Here is a 14,904-nt window from a genome sequence, read left to right on the forward strand (position 1 = left end):
TTATTTATTTTTTATAATTTTTTTTTGTTGCAAACAATGCATTTCTTTTCCTGTGAACCCTGAAACAATTTTTGAGTGATATTTTTTGGAAATTTACTATATGGCTGTGATTACAAGTACATCCGATAATGAAGAACTGACTAAGTACAAAAGTTTGAATATTGGTAACATATATCTGTCAAACAGTGTTATTTTAGAATTATTTATGTGCTATTATAGTATTTATAAATATTTTGGATTAGCTTTTATTTTTATATTTTCAGTTATCATTTTAATCATTAAAATTAATTAAATTAAATTAATTAATTGTCTATTTTATTTCTAGTCTACTACTCGTTTTCTTTTCATTTAAAAAAGGATACTCTAACACTAGCGTTCTCTATTCTTTTTCTACTCTATCTACTTGTTTTATTTTTATTTATAATCAAACAAAAAACAAAAAAACAAACAAAAACCTTGCTCCATGTATTGCGTTTGACTAACCAAGACTTGTCACAGTACTTACATATCATTTCTCTTTTGTTGATTTTGATTGCTTCTATTGTCCTCATTTGTAAGTCGCTTTGGATAAAAACATTTGCTAAATGCAAATGTAAATTTTTACCATGCTTTTTAATATCTCTAATTAGTACCATATTTATATTTTATTTTATTTCAGATTTATTCTAATTAACAAAAATTATTTTAATAGTTTTGGTTTTAGTTAACCATAACAACACTGGTTGGCAAACCAATTATTGTAAACAAATCTAAACAAATTAGTGAATACATTTCTGAATATTCTTTTTTTAAGTGAATTGCCATGGATAATCAGATTTTGCAGAAACTTGTTTAGTTGTTGTCAGCTTAAAAGCAAAAGGGCAAACCAAATTTTCATGTTCAAGTTCATGTTTATCTTTGAATTCAACTTTTCACTCATTTTTATGCTCTAAATAAAATTTAAAAAAAATTAGAATACAAAGCAAAATGTGAGGATTTGCACTAGTGGTCTCAGACTTTGGGATCCCTCTGTATATTTATCAACTCCGTATCCATATATATGCTGACGACATCATACCCTGACACAGATTTTAATATGCAAGAATTCCTTCCTCCTTGTTTCCTCAAAGATCTTTTTTTCATCTCATGCCAGAAAATGGGAGGAGGGGATAAAGAGAGAGAGAGGGAAAGAGCGCTCGAGAGGCAATTGTGAATTGCTAGTGTGAAAGGACAGCCCACATACATGGGTAACGGGAGAATTCACAACCCGGCAACTTGCACTGACTAATTTAGACATCCATCCCTGGGTTGCTTAGCAACACTCGGGGGCTTGATTCCCATACAGCTGTTTGGGCGAGCCAACAAGGGTTAAAATCCCTAATCAATAGCACCTTCTCATTGTCGCGAGTTAATTCGAGCATCTTGATTGCATGTTCGGTGGGCGGTCATCAGCGATTTTTAAAACCCCTTCTGATGACATCGCGAGCCACTGATGGGCCGAACTTGAAGAATTTTGGGGCAACTGTGTTTATCGCAGTACTTTGTGTCATAATGGTGGTGTTTTGAATCAAATTATCCCAGCATGGTCTTGTCACCCAGCTGATTCAACAACACACTCCAATCAGTCTTCTGCCTTGTCTACCTAGAGGAATCCAAGCAGGGGGAGGCTTTAACTGATAGTACAGTGAATGATTTGGTGGCGGGGAGAGAGTGATGTAGAGGAAGAGAGATAGAGAGAGAAAAGGGGGCGGGGCGAAACGGAAAGAAACAGAAAGAAACTGAGACTGAGCGAGAGAGTTAGTGTGTACGTAAGTGTGTCAGCGAGAGAGAGAGCGAGCGAAGAAACATGCGAGGCTTGTGCACTCTGCCGTTTCCTCTCGCAGTCACAGACGGCATCATGTGGAGCGGGCACTGTCACCACAGTGCTTGCCTTCTGCGTTGTGCTTCACTGACCGAGGAACCCCAGTCCAGGAGAACCTGACCTTCTGTTTCCAAGTTCCTCAAGGCGAAACGGACATTCCAAGGGAGTTATTGAGCAATAAACTCAGAGGAGATATGAAGTCTTTACTGAATGCCTTCAAGAAAGAAGGTAAGAGGTGATCTTTTGGGTTTTTGAGGGTCTAGAGCAGGGGTCTCCTGACCTTTGGTGACTTCTGTTCCATGGGATTAGTGCTCATAGTCTACTACTTGTTTTCTTTTCATTTAAAAAAGGATACTCTAACACTAGCGTTCTCTATTCTTTTTCTACTCTGTCTACTTGTTTTATTTTTATTTATAATCAAACAAAAAACAAACAAACAAACAAAAACCTTGCTCCATGTATTGCGTTTGACTAACCAAGACTTGTCACAGTACTTACATATCATTTCTCTTTTGTTGATTTTGATTGCTTCTATTGTCCTCATTTGTAAGTCGCTTTGGATAAAAACATTTGCTAAATGCAAATGTAAATTTTTACCATGCTTTTTAATATCTCTAATTAGTACCATATTTATATTTTATTTTATTTCAGATTTATTCTAATTAACAAAAATTATTTTAATAGTTTTGGTTTTAGTTAACCATAACAACACTGGTTGGCAAACCAATTATTGTAAACAAATCTAAACAAATTAGTGAATACATTTCTGAATATTCTTTTTTTAAGTGAATTGCCATGGATAATCAGATTTTGCAGAAACTTGTTTAGTTGTTGTCAGCTTAAAAGCAAAAGGGCAAACCAAATTTTCATGTTCAAGTTCATGTTTATCTTTGAATTCAACTTTTCACTCATTTTTATGCTCTAAATAAAATTTAAAAAAAATTAGAATACAAAGCAAAATGTGAGGATTTGCACTAGTGGTCTCAGACTTTGGGATCCCTCTGTATATTTATCAACTCCGTATCCATATATATGCTGACGACATCATACCCTGACACAGATTTTAATATGCAAGAATTCCTTCCTCCTTGTTTCCTCAAAGATCTTTTTTTCATCTCATGCCAGAAAATGGGAGGAGGGGATAAAGAGAGAGAGAGGGAAAGAGCGCTCGAGAGGCAATTGTGAATTGCTAGTGTGAAAGGACAGCCCACATACATGGGTAACGGGAGAATTCACAACCCGGCAACTTGCACTGACTAATTTAGACATCCATCCCTGGGTTGCTTAGCAACACTCGGGGGCTTGATTCCCATACAGCTGTTTGGGCGAGCCAACAAGGGTTAAAATCCCTAATCAATAGCACCTTCTCATTGTCGCGAGTTAATTCGAGCATCTTGATTGCATGTTCGGTGGGCGGTCATCAGCGATTTTTAAAACCCCTTCTGATGACATCGCGAGCCACTGATGGGCCGAACTTGAAGAATTTTGGGGCAACTGTGTTTATCGCAGTACTTTGTGTCATAATGGTGGTGTTTTGAATCAAATTATCCCAGCATGGTCTTGTCACCCAGCTGATTCAACAACACACTCCAATCAGTCTTCTGCCTTGTCTACCTAGAGGAATCCAAGCAGGGGGAGGCTTTAACTGATAGTACAGTGAATGATTTGGTGGCGGGGAGAGAGTGATGTAGAGGAAGAGAGATAGAGAGAGAAAAGGGGGCGGGGCGAAACGGAAAGAAACAGAAAGAAACTGAGACTGAGCGAGAGAGTTAGTGTGTACGTAAGTGTGTCAGCGAGAGAGAGAGCGAGCGAAGAAACATGCGAGGCTTGTGCACTCTGCCGTTTCCTCTCGCAGTCACAGACGGCATCATGTGGAGCGGGCACTGTCACCACAGTGCTTGCCTTCTGCGTTGTGCTTCACTGACCGAGGAACCCCAGTCCAGGAGAACCTGACCTTCTGTTTCCAAGTTCCTCAAGGCGAAACGGACATTCCAAGGGAGTTATTGAGCAATAAACTCAGAGGAGATATGAAGTCTTTACTGAATGCCTTCAAGAAAGAAGGTAAGAGGTGATCTTTTGGGTTTTTGAGGGTCTAGAGCAGGGGTCTCCTGACCTTTGGTGACTTCTGTTCCATGGGATTAGTGCGCAGAACTCCAGCCGTAGAGCTACACGGTGTTCTGACTTTTCTTAGGTGTGGAAAAGTCTTTGAGTTCTATCATGTATTATGACAGATTATAACAAAAGTTGAATCTGAAGAGCGAAGTAGTCTGAGGTGGAGAGAACATCACTTTGAAAGAGTCATTTCCGTCTGCAAGGAATTCAATCAACTTCATGCTGTGAATTTTTAGCCTTCCTCAACATATGTCTTCTACCTTTCCTACAGTTTCGTTTATTGGAATTGGTGCATTTTATATTTAGAATGTTGCTATTGGAATGTTTTGATTTCACTTGTTTGAAGGAAATGACTGTTTCATCAGCGTTCCAAAAACCAACGTGTTCCGGCAGCCAGTGTGCTTGTGATGTCATCGTCTTCAGTTGGTGCCAGAAAAACCCTGTTTGTTGTGCTTTATGGGGCTGCCCATATGAACCATGTCGTTTTTTCCCCCCCTGTTGTGACATTTTGAATGTCGGCTTCTTTTAATTGGCAGGTTTCATGTGGCATCACCTGCCACATCTTTGGAGGCTGGGTGGATTTCTTCACAGCTTGTGGGGGTTGGGTTTGTACATTATTGCTGTAATGATCACTCTACAGTAGCCTTTTAAATAATGAACAGGAGCTTATGTACCTCTGAGACTGTTTGTCATAATAACCGTCATCCAATGAAAACCTTCCGTGACAGTGAAGGTGATCTAACTGCTCCAGGTTGCCATTACGTCAGCACATTAATGAATAGGGGAGTTTGATGTGTGTTTAGCGGTGTAATTCTCCTCTATGCTTCTCCTGGTTTTTTTCAGAATATATTTATAGCGTTTGTCTCACCCAGCAAGTGATATCTAGTTCATGCGTGAACTGTGACTTTCAGCAGCCTGGTGTTTCTGAGAAACAAGCTCCTTTTGATAAACATCTTCCTGAACCACCTTTAATATGGCAGCGGATAAATAATAATATGCATTCATCATGCATATACAGTGCGAACAGTGAACTCCAGGGATTTCCCTAGGCCCAATAAGGGGGGTGTTGTGGAGATATAGGCTTCATCTGGCCCTGAAATGTGTGCATATTACCTAGGAACCACAGAAGTTGGCTGATGTGGGTGTATGTCTCTGGAGACCAGAGTGATCAGCATAGTCTTGCTGTTTAAGAAACAAAAACCACTGTGTTTGCAGTATTAAGGGAGTATTAAGATGTAACTTTGTTGATTTCCACAAGAAATGCATTTGACTCATCTCTCAGTTTGGGGAAAAAAAAAAAAAACTTTTACAAAGTCTATTGGGCATTGAAGTAAAAGTTAAACCTGAAGTTTTTTTTTTTTTTGCACTACTAATAACACCAAACTGCTTGTTTTCAGACAGGTGTTCCAAACAGTCTGCCATTGGTCAGCCAAAACAGATAGCCCCGCCCCAAACCCTATTTGGCTGAGGCAGTGTTGCTATGTTGGTCTAGTTTGGAATAAAAAACAAAACAAAAACACAACAGAGCAGTATTTTAAAAGCACCACAGACACACAGTGTTAACAACTTACAAATACTGTACTGTAGTTATCTCTACACATTGTGCTGGGATAGAAGAAAGTACACTATTGTTCAAAAGTTTGGGGTCAGTAAGAGTTGTTTTAAAGAAGAAATTATTTATTTTATTCAGCCAAGGGTGTGTTAAATGTATCAAAAGTGACAAAAGACATTTATAAAGATTTATTTTGAACGTTCTATTCATCAGTCCAGATGATCCAAAAAATCCAGAAGAAAGTATGACTTCTTTCCACAGCAGCACATGTGATTTCAACCTTGATAATAATAAGATATGTTTCTTGAGCAGCAAATTAAAATGAATTCTGAAGGATCACGTGACACTGAAGACTAGAGAAATGGCTGCTAAAGATTCAGCTTTGCCATCACAGGAATAAATTACATTTTCAAATATATTAAAATAGAAAACAGTTTGTAATAAGGTTTGACAATATTAAATCAACAATGTGTCAATATTACTGATTAAATCAATGCAGCCTTGGTGAGCAAAAGAGACTTTTTTAAAAACTTCTTACAACCCCAAACTTTTGAACAGTAGTGTATTTAACATTGAAAAATGGCAAACTTTAGCTTTAAAGATATGACACTATTTCACAACAAATTTAAGTCCAGTAAGCCTGGTAACTTTTTGTGTGATACCCTTAAGGATACCACGAAGTGATATGTCCGCTAAGCTTCTGTTTACATGAATCAAACTTTACCCAGAGGAATTACATTAGTAAATGATAAAGTCCATTGACCTAGAAAAGTAATTCTACCTCAAAAAGGATGATTTACTATTTTTACATATCAACTAATGACCATTTTTGAATTAAACATTACTGAATAATTCATAGAATCCACCAGTATTACTGTTCCTAAATGCTTTCAGTTTGCAAATACCTATTTTGTGTGGGGTTTTTTTGTAAACTGAGGGACGAGTTGAAATTAATGGTAACACATAAGCTTACAGCATTTATTAATCTAGGTAAATGTTAATTTATCAGTATGCTTTTTTTAATACAGCAAATAATGTAATCCAATCATGTAATGTAATTGATAGTCCATGTTAGCTATTGAATTAACTCATTTTAAAGTATTGAACAACATAATTATAAAATGTTAACTAATTATTTAGCTTATTTAACCAGGATTTTTTCTTTAACTAGAATTCGACCATGGGTTTAGATGTGCAACATTAATTTGATCTGAGTTCTGACAGCTTATGACATAAATTCAACAGCAACAAATGTATTCATTAATTCAATAAATGAGCATCAAACTGGGTGATTGTGAACTTGATGAGCAGACAGCGTTCGGTCTTTTAATGTGACAAAGTTCTTTGTATGTGGTAGGAAGCTGAAGCGCAGTCTAGCAGCTTGTACTTGAACACCCGTTACAGTGCTCTAATTATTGCAACTTTCAATGGAATGAAGGACACCTAAAAAGCTGAACTACTTTGACGCAGACGGAGTAGTTGAAAGTCCATTTCACACTTTGTATAAACAGTCTTTCCTATTCTTTTTATGTAATCACTCTCTTTGTTTCTGTATCTCTCCCAGTGCCTTTTTGGGAGGCACCGACAGGCACGGGTCGGAGCAGGCCGCTGCAGCAAACACCGCCACAGCACCAGGGTAGGAGCACTCTTGCTGCCCCACGCGTGCTGCTCCGCTCCAACAGCGACAACAACCTGAACGTTAACAAGCTACCACTGGACCGTTCTCGCTCGCCCTCTCCTACCGCCTCCCCCCTGCGCAGCCTCTCGCCCCGCCACCCCCAGCAGATGCAGAACAGCCCCAATGGCACGGTGAAGACCATGGCCCGGGGGGGACGCTCCGCCCGAAGTCGTTCCCCTTCCCTGGGCCGACTGGGGGAGGGAGACACCCGGAGACAGACCCCTCAGCGCCACAGCAGGTCAGTGGCTGTCCCAGAAGGGAGAAATGGGACTTGAGGACAACTGTGTCAATGTGTCAGAATGTGTCCAGTTTTGTGTGGGTCCCTCATGTCCAGGCTGGAATGTGTCCCTTTCTGTAAGGACAAAGTTGTTTTTATCTATTGCCACCAGAGGCCCTACAGTATTTATGGCAAATCTGTATTATTTTTATAAGGCCATGTGTGGATGCAAATAGGTCAAGTGTTGGGAATTGGTCTATGGGATATGGACTGGACCGCAGAGATGCCTGGCTTTTCAAAAATGTTACTTTTTGGAGTTTTCAGGACATTAGATCCACAATTAAAGGATTAGTTCACTTCCAGAATAAAATTTTCCTGATAACTCACTCACCACCATGTCATCCAAGATGTTCGTGTCTTTCTTTCTTCAGTCGGAAAGAAATTACGTTTTTTGAGGAAAATATTCCAGGATTTTTCTCCATATAGTGAACTTCAATGGTGGCCAATGGGTTGAAGGTCCAAACTGCAGTTTCAATGCAGCTTCAAGGGGCTCTACACAATCCCAACCGAGGAATAAGGGTCTTATCTAGCGAAATGATTGGTCATTTTGTAAAAAAAAATTAAGAATTATATACTTTTTAACCACTAATGTCCACTCGTCTTGCAGTAGCTCTGCATCCATTACGTAGTCATGTTGGAAATGTCACGCGTGACGTAGGCGGAAATACCGACCCAGTGTTTTCAAAGTGAAAGTCCAAAGAAACTTAAACGGCCTTTACAAAAAAAGGTAAAACAACGATGTCGGTCAATTTTGAAGTTGGAGGAGAAAATGAGATGAAGTTTTTCGATCTAACCTACCTTTTTGAAAACCATGCGTGACCTTTTCAACGTGATTACGCAATGCTTGAAGTCGCACATGCGCATTGTAGAGCTAGTGCAAGACTAGTCTCAACCTCAGACGTCACGCCCATGAACCGTTGGCTAAACGTCTGATGCATATGGCACACAAAAGTGGAAACACTTCAGGAGTTTTGAAGTCGTCATCGGATTGGTTGAATTATACAGGATTTCCGGGAGACGTGTGTGTTGCGTTCTTTAACGTTACGCCTGGAAACAAAGATGCCGTGCCGCCAAAGCCCCTCACGAAAGAAGAAAGCCGTCGTGTTTACAACTGTGATGACGAGCACTTATCAGGATCTACTAAACACTGGATTTTCAAAAGTATGTGAAAAATGTAAAGTTCGCGGCATAGAATCTTTAAAATATGCCCGAGAGTTTTACACACGCTGTTATTGTGGCGACATTTCCACGTCCCGAAACGTGACAATGAACACAACGAACTGTGATTGGTTGTTTGACATGTCGGTCAAATGGCCTCATGGGCGGGCCTTGGCCAATGAAAGCTGCCATGGATTCCAGACCTTCAGCCATCAGTCTGAAGGTCTGGCTACGCGAGACTAGTGCAAGACAAACATTTGTGGTTAAAAAGTATAATTATAAAAAATTTTTTAGAAAATGACCATTCGTTTCGTTAGATAAGACACTTATTCCTCAGCTGGGATCGTGTAGAGCCCTTTGAAGTTGCACTGAAACTGTAATTTGGACCTTCAACCTGTTGAAGCCCACTATATGGAGAAAAATCCTGGAATGTTTCCCTTAAAAAAACGTAATTTCTTTGCAACTAAGACATGATAGGTAAGAAAGACATGAACATCTTGGATGACATGGGGGTGAGTAAATTACTCACTAATCCTTTAAGGCCCATTCACACTATAACCTTTCTAATGAAATTGTTAAAAGTCATTCACACCACAACTATAACGATAACGAAACAGAGGAACAGTATCAGTGGAATTACTTTCAGAATTATTTTTTCTAGTTGATGAATGCTTAAAAACATTGACGGCAAATCAGAATCCACCTAACTTTAAAAAGAGTGTGAGCATTTGAAGAGGCAGATGACGTAATTGCAGTGCATGTTAATAAGGTGGAAAACAAGAAGAAATATCCTATTGAGTGAAGATTTAATATGTAAATGGTGTTTAGTGTTCTTTTTAAGTGAACAGTCCTTCCCTTGGTGACTTATTGAATAATGAATAAACTATTAATTTTTAAAGTGCATTGTAGAGATAAAAGAATATGTTGAATCCTCCTATAGCTTCTTTTATGCAAGTATGACTTTTATATAAGGGTAATTTTTAGAAATAATACATATTGAAATAATTAGCATGCACCAGTAAGTTTTTATAAAAGTAAAGGGATAGATCATCCAAAAATGAAAAGTCTGTTCTGTTTTCTCACCCTCATGTCATTCCAAATATTAAATTTTTACACAAAACTATTTTATGGCTTCAGAACACTTGGTATGGGGTATTCATGTTACTTTTATAGTGCCTTTGCTTCCTTTTTGATGCTTAAAAGCCTCAATGCCCATTCAATGTTATTATAATGAAAGAGCAGCTAGGACATTGGTCAAAATGTCTCTTACTTTGGTTCACAAAAGAAATCAGTCATACTGTTTTGGAACTATATGAGGGTGAATAGACGATGACAAAATTTCTATTACAGCATATAGACAACTATGTGAGTTTAGCGTTGAATGGTACCTATGAAACCCATGCGGTTTGCTTATAGCCTTGAAAAGAAACAGTGACAAATATTTGGACATCTGTCTGTAAAATAACCCGAGCAGCCAGGGCTTGGTTGCATTTGCAATGCGACATGCACCTGATCCAGGATGGGTTTGGACAGACGCCCGGGCTGTTGTTTTTTTTAGCTTTGTGACTTTGGGTGCAGAAGCGTAAAATACAAAGTTGCAATATGGAGACTTGGCAAACAATTAGGCCACAGCGAGAGGCAAGAATCTGCCCAGAAAGATAGAGAGCATGTGTGTGTGTGGCCATGCATATATATATTTCCCAGTGAGTGAATGCATGTGTGGGTGCTCATCATGTAGTGAAAGTTCAGCGTGCACGTGTGCATGAGTGTGTGCGCTTGTGTGCGTCTGCGCGCATGCATGTGTGTCGGTGGGTGTGCGAATCTTGTCACTCAACAGGGGTTCTAGCGCGAGAGCAGGCTCGGTACAGTAAGTGGGCCAGGCCAATTACTCACTTCCACTGCAAAAAACTCCTCTAATTAGATGTCATTTTAAAAAGGAAGAATTAACTCCTCTGGTATTTGACCCTGTTCTCCTCTCGTTTCTCACGCTGCAGCCTATATAGATTGGTTTGTTGTGCTAGACATGTTTTACGATGGCATTTCCGCTGCCGATGCGGGCCAGCCTAAATAAAAACGGACAACAACCGAAAACAAAGACTACACATCTGGTCTTTTGGCTCCAAAAGCGGGGTCTTCGATTCCAGCTAGTGCCAGTGATGAACCCATGGAAATATCATTGGCTTCCGTGCCTGCATGTGCGGCTCAAATGGAACGCTATTCCTTAGTTACAGCAGCAGTTGCTATGGCTGTGTCCGTATGGTGTGTGTGCATGTGTGAGTGTGTCACTTTCGGTCGGTGTCTATGTGTCTTCTATGTGGCTTCTACTCTGTGGTGTATTAGATAATGTGGCTGCTCTTCAGAGGCTCAGAATGGAAGCAAAGCAGATGTAGTCAGTTGTAGCGTCATATTGCTATTTGTCAACCGCTATAAACAAGGGAAATACGAGACGCTCCGTCTCGTGCCAGTAAAGGTCATGTTGTAGAAACAACCATGCCGCTTGTTCAGAGTTGTTTTGAAGATTTACCCATGTAATCAAGTGCTGTGGTATTTACATTTAAGTTTTTCAAGATTTTTCAAGCTACTTCTAAGAATACTATAGTACTGCAATAAATAGTGCCTAAAAACAGTATCACAGTGGTATTTTGTCCGTGGGACTTTGTGGTGCTTTTAATGTAAAAATTAAGAAAAACATGCAGGATTTGACCGATGAAGCCAGGGGAATATGGAAAAAACTTTTTAATGTATGATATTATAATAATTATAATATATAGGTTTGTGAATGTGTGTGTGTGTTTGTACGTATATAATACACATACAAATAAATAATATTCACATTTCATCACATACATTTTTATATAGGGAAAAACTAACGTGTGTGTGTAATATTATTTAAATAGAATTTTTCTATAAATATATATATATATATATATATATATATATATATGTTATGTTGTTAAGATAACTCAACCAAAACCTTGGATTAAACAGGCTGGTATGGCTAGGCTGTGTATGATTTTTTTTATTTCTTGTCATAAAAGATATTTTGAAGAACACTTCCTACATTTGTACCACACTGACACCATTTTGCCATGAAGCCATTCCATATTTCCTGGCTTTCTTAGTATTATGGATTTCACAGTTGTTCTTGAAGTTATTCATTTTACCTCTTTGTCATTTAAAACGAACAACTCTGTTCATAAAATCTTAGTGTAATGCTTCGGACAAGTTGAAAAGCAGTTTTGTTAGATATACATCCTGTAGCTTGAACCCTACAGTATAGCTTGCAACATGCTAATCAAATGCACCGAGGGCAAAAGCAGCTTTAAACGCAAAGGATGGTCACATCAAATGTTGATTTAATTTAGTTAATAAAAGTTAATTGATAAAGAAAATCTATTTATGACATTATTTTTGACAGCATCTTCATTTTACAGCATTTTTTGCATTTGCATAAAACTTTTAACAGTACTTTAGCTTTGCAGGTAAGTTTCTTCAAGCATCTTGGAGACGTTGCCACAGTTCTTCTGGATTTAGTCTGTCTCAGTTTGTTCTGTTTCTTCATGTCATTCCAGACAGACTGGATGATGATCAGATCAGATCAGATCTCTGTGTGGAGCTCTGGCTGTTGTCAGACAAAAATCTCACTGGATTATTACAATTAATGGCAAAATGAACGTTTTGAAATGTAAACTGATATTTCCTACTGACACACTACAGCAAAAGATAGAAATAACTGACTTAAAACCATTTTTTTTTTTTATTTCTTGCCATAAAAGATATTTTGAAGAACACTTCCTACATTTGTACCACACTGACACCATTTTGCCATGAAGCCATTCCATATTTCCTGGCTTTCTTAGTATTATGGATTTCACAGTTGTTCTTGAAGTTATTCATTTTACCTCTTTGTCATTTAAAACGAACAACTCTGTTCATAAAATCTTAGTGTAATGCTTCGGACAAGTTGAAAAGCAGTTTTGTTAGATATACATCCTGTAGCTTGAACCCTACAGTATAGCTTGCAACATGCTAATCAAACAAACAATACGCACAGCCAGACCCCGGTAAAATTACCAGTGTTTAATGAACTCCTGCAGCGTTAAATGAAGCCAGATTTAGATTGAGCTAAGTTTAACTCTATAGCTGTCGATATAAACATAATTTCACTGTACGAATGCGCAGCTACGTGCTAGCCAAGTGTTTGCTGTAGCAGCTAATCTGCCACCGTGGTCATATTTTGATTGCTGCATCAAAATCTTCAAGATGTTGAGACCATATTTCCTTCAAGCTTGATTAAAAATAGACCTGTGAATGTGACTTTACGTGCAGCGCTTGAACCGATTTCTAACACTTACTGGCCTTGTTTCCTTCCTCCCTGTTTTGCATAAATACCTCAGCCCACATTAACTCTTTTTTTTGCTTTTTTCACCAAAAATAAGATGCGAAGCTTATGTAATTGTCTTTGGATGAAGCTGGATAAGAAAGCTTCGCTGCTCGGTTTTGACAGCTAGTTACGTTGGCAGTCCGGTTGGCTGCCATAGGCGGTGCTCTAAATGAGTAAGCCCCTCATTTATGGTTTGCTGAAATATGCTTGTTTTTCTTCCAGCTGGTGTAGATTCTGTACGTGAGGCCATTTGAAAGTTGATTATTAGATATCGGCAAGCGATATAAGCAAATTAGGATATTGTTTTTGTTTTGTGCTTATTCATGTAACTACAGTAGGTGGCGAGTAAGTGATATTATGGTATTTTTGATGCTCAAAATAGTGTTGTGGTATTTTTTGTGATTTTCAGCACTTAAATCTGATTGGCTGAACAGATTTGCTGCAGTTTGAAGCTGAGAGTTAATTTTGCGGCGCTGTGCAGCCTATTTAGTTTGCTCTTAAAATGTGGCACAGTGTGCTGTTTGCATCATATTTCATATGGTTATTTTCTCACAGCTGTTGAAGGTTGTGTTACCACTTTTTGGTATTCTCCATTCATCATCACAATTTTCGCACATTTTTCATTTTAAAGTAATAAACCAGGTGTATCTGTTTAGGACTATTTAGCGCGTAAACACTTTTCTGGCTCCAAAAAAAGCACATCACATCTGTATCATCTTCGTCAAGCTTTATTACGTATGAAGGCTAATCTGGGTGGGTTGACTTTGGGTGATGACATTGAGAGGTTCTCAGTGGAGGCTTAAAAAAAGCTGGAGGCACGTAGAGGGCATATGTAGGTGCTTTGTCCCAATTTCACCTGCTCCTATATTCTAAGTCGCCAGATGCCACAGGACCTTGAGAGGTGGTGAGGTAGGGCATGTCATGTATGAACAGGAAGTTGCTATGATGGCATACGATTTTTATACCAACAGCATAAACAGCTGTGTTTCATAATGGCAGAATTCAGGTTTGTGAATACACTCTATAGAGTTTATATATATATACTTTTCTTCTTTTTTAAATTTGGAATTTTTTTTTTATTTTTTTATTTTTTTTAAGCCATCTGAAATTGCTTTGCATTTGGCCATCCTCCTGGCCCTCCTGTGAAGCAAGGCCTGCATTTATATGTTAAACTGAAAGCAGGGAAAATAAGGATATGTGCCTCTGAGATTATGCATGTCGTCTGAAAACTGGATGTTCTTTTGCAGCAACAGTTTCGATGTTATTTTTAGGTCCATTGTGCCCTCATTAACACCTTCATTAACAACATCGTCGGGACTGTTCTTTTGTTGAGTCTTTAATGTCAGCATTTTTCTGGAGAACAAGTTTTTTGTTGGACGTGAGCCGTCTGCTCCCACCGAGCACTCTGAGTCACTTCAGGACAGGGCTCAGCTGCTTTTCAGAGGTGATGTTTCCTGTGAGCCGTCACTGGATAAGTTAATGATTCAGCCTGGCCCTGGGCTAGACTCAAAATTTCTGCTTGTAAGACAACTCCAGGAGCACATCTTGGCTTTAATGTATATTTATGGTGTCTATCCAGCAGAGGGAGCCCTTATACTTGTAATAGCTGTGGTCTAGTCCTTGTATGCCTCAATGCTTACCATAGACATTGCTAGACTCTATTTTAGCAGGCCTTAACCTCCCTTAGCCTTCATCTTCATCGTTTGTGAACTCTCTTCATGTTTGCAGTAGTAAAGCATCTGAGAGTATTTCTATCTGAATCCTCACCTTAATAAGCATTGTTTGCTTTATATATATATGTATGTGTGTGTGTGGGGGGGGAAATAAAAAATGATTAATAAAAACAAGGACATGTATTATATTTAAGATTTAAATAAATAATATATATATATATATATATATA

At 38.5% G+C, this 14,904-nt stretch overlaps 1 protein-coding gene across 1 annotated transcript in view; it reads left to right on the plus strand.

Moving 5' to 3' along the window:
• The window catches only part of LOC107714019 (SH3 and multiple ankyrin repeat domains protein 1-like), a gene marked incomplete at its 3' end in the record, with an annotated part of 82,934 nt that overhangs the window by 39,956 nt on the left and 28,074 nt on the right, over positions 1-14,904 (plus strand). The window contains exon 11 of the mRNA XM_016519707.1: positions 7,069-7,420. Coding sequence (XP_016375193.1) covers positions 7,069-7,420 — 352 coding nt within the window. The remainder of the gene's footprint in view (positions 1-7,068; positions 7,421-14,904) is intronic.

The sequence above is a fragment of the Sinocyclocheilus rhinocerous genome, unplaced genomic scaffold, assembly GCF_001515625.1.
Source record: "Sinocyclocheilus rhinocerous isolate Xijiao unplaced genomic scaffold, SAMN03320098_v1.1 scaffold568, whole genome shotgun sequence".
NCBI classification, from domain to species: domain Eukaryota; kingdom Metazoa; phylum Chordata; class Actinopteri; order Cypriniformes; family Cyprinidae; genus Sinocyclocheilus; species Sinocyclocheilus rhinocerous.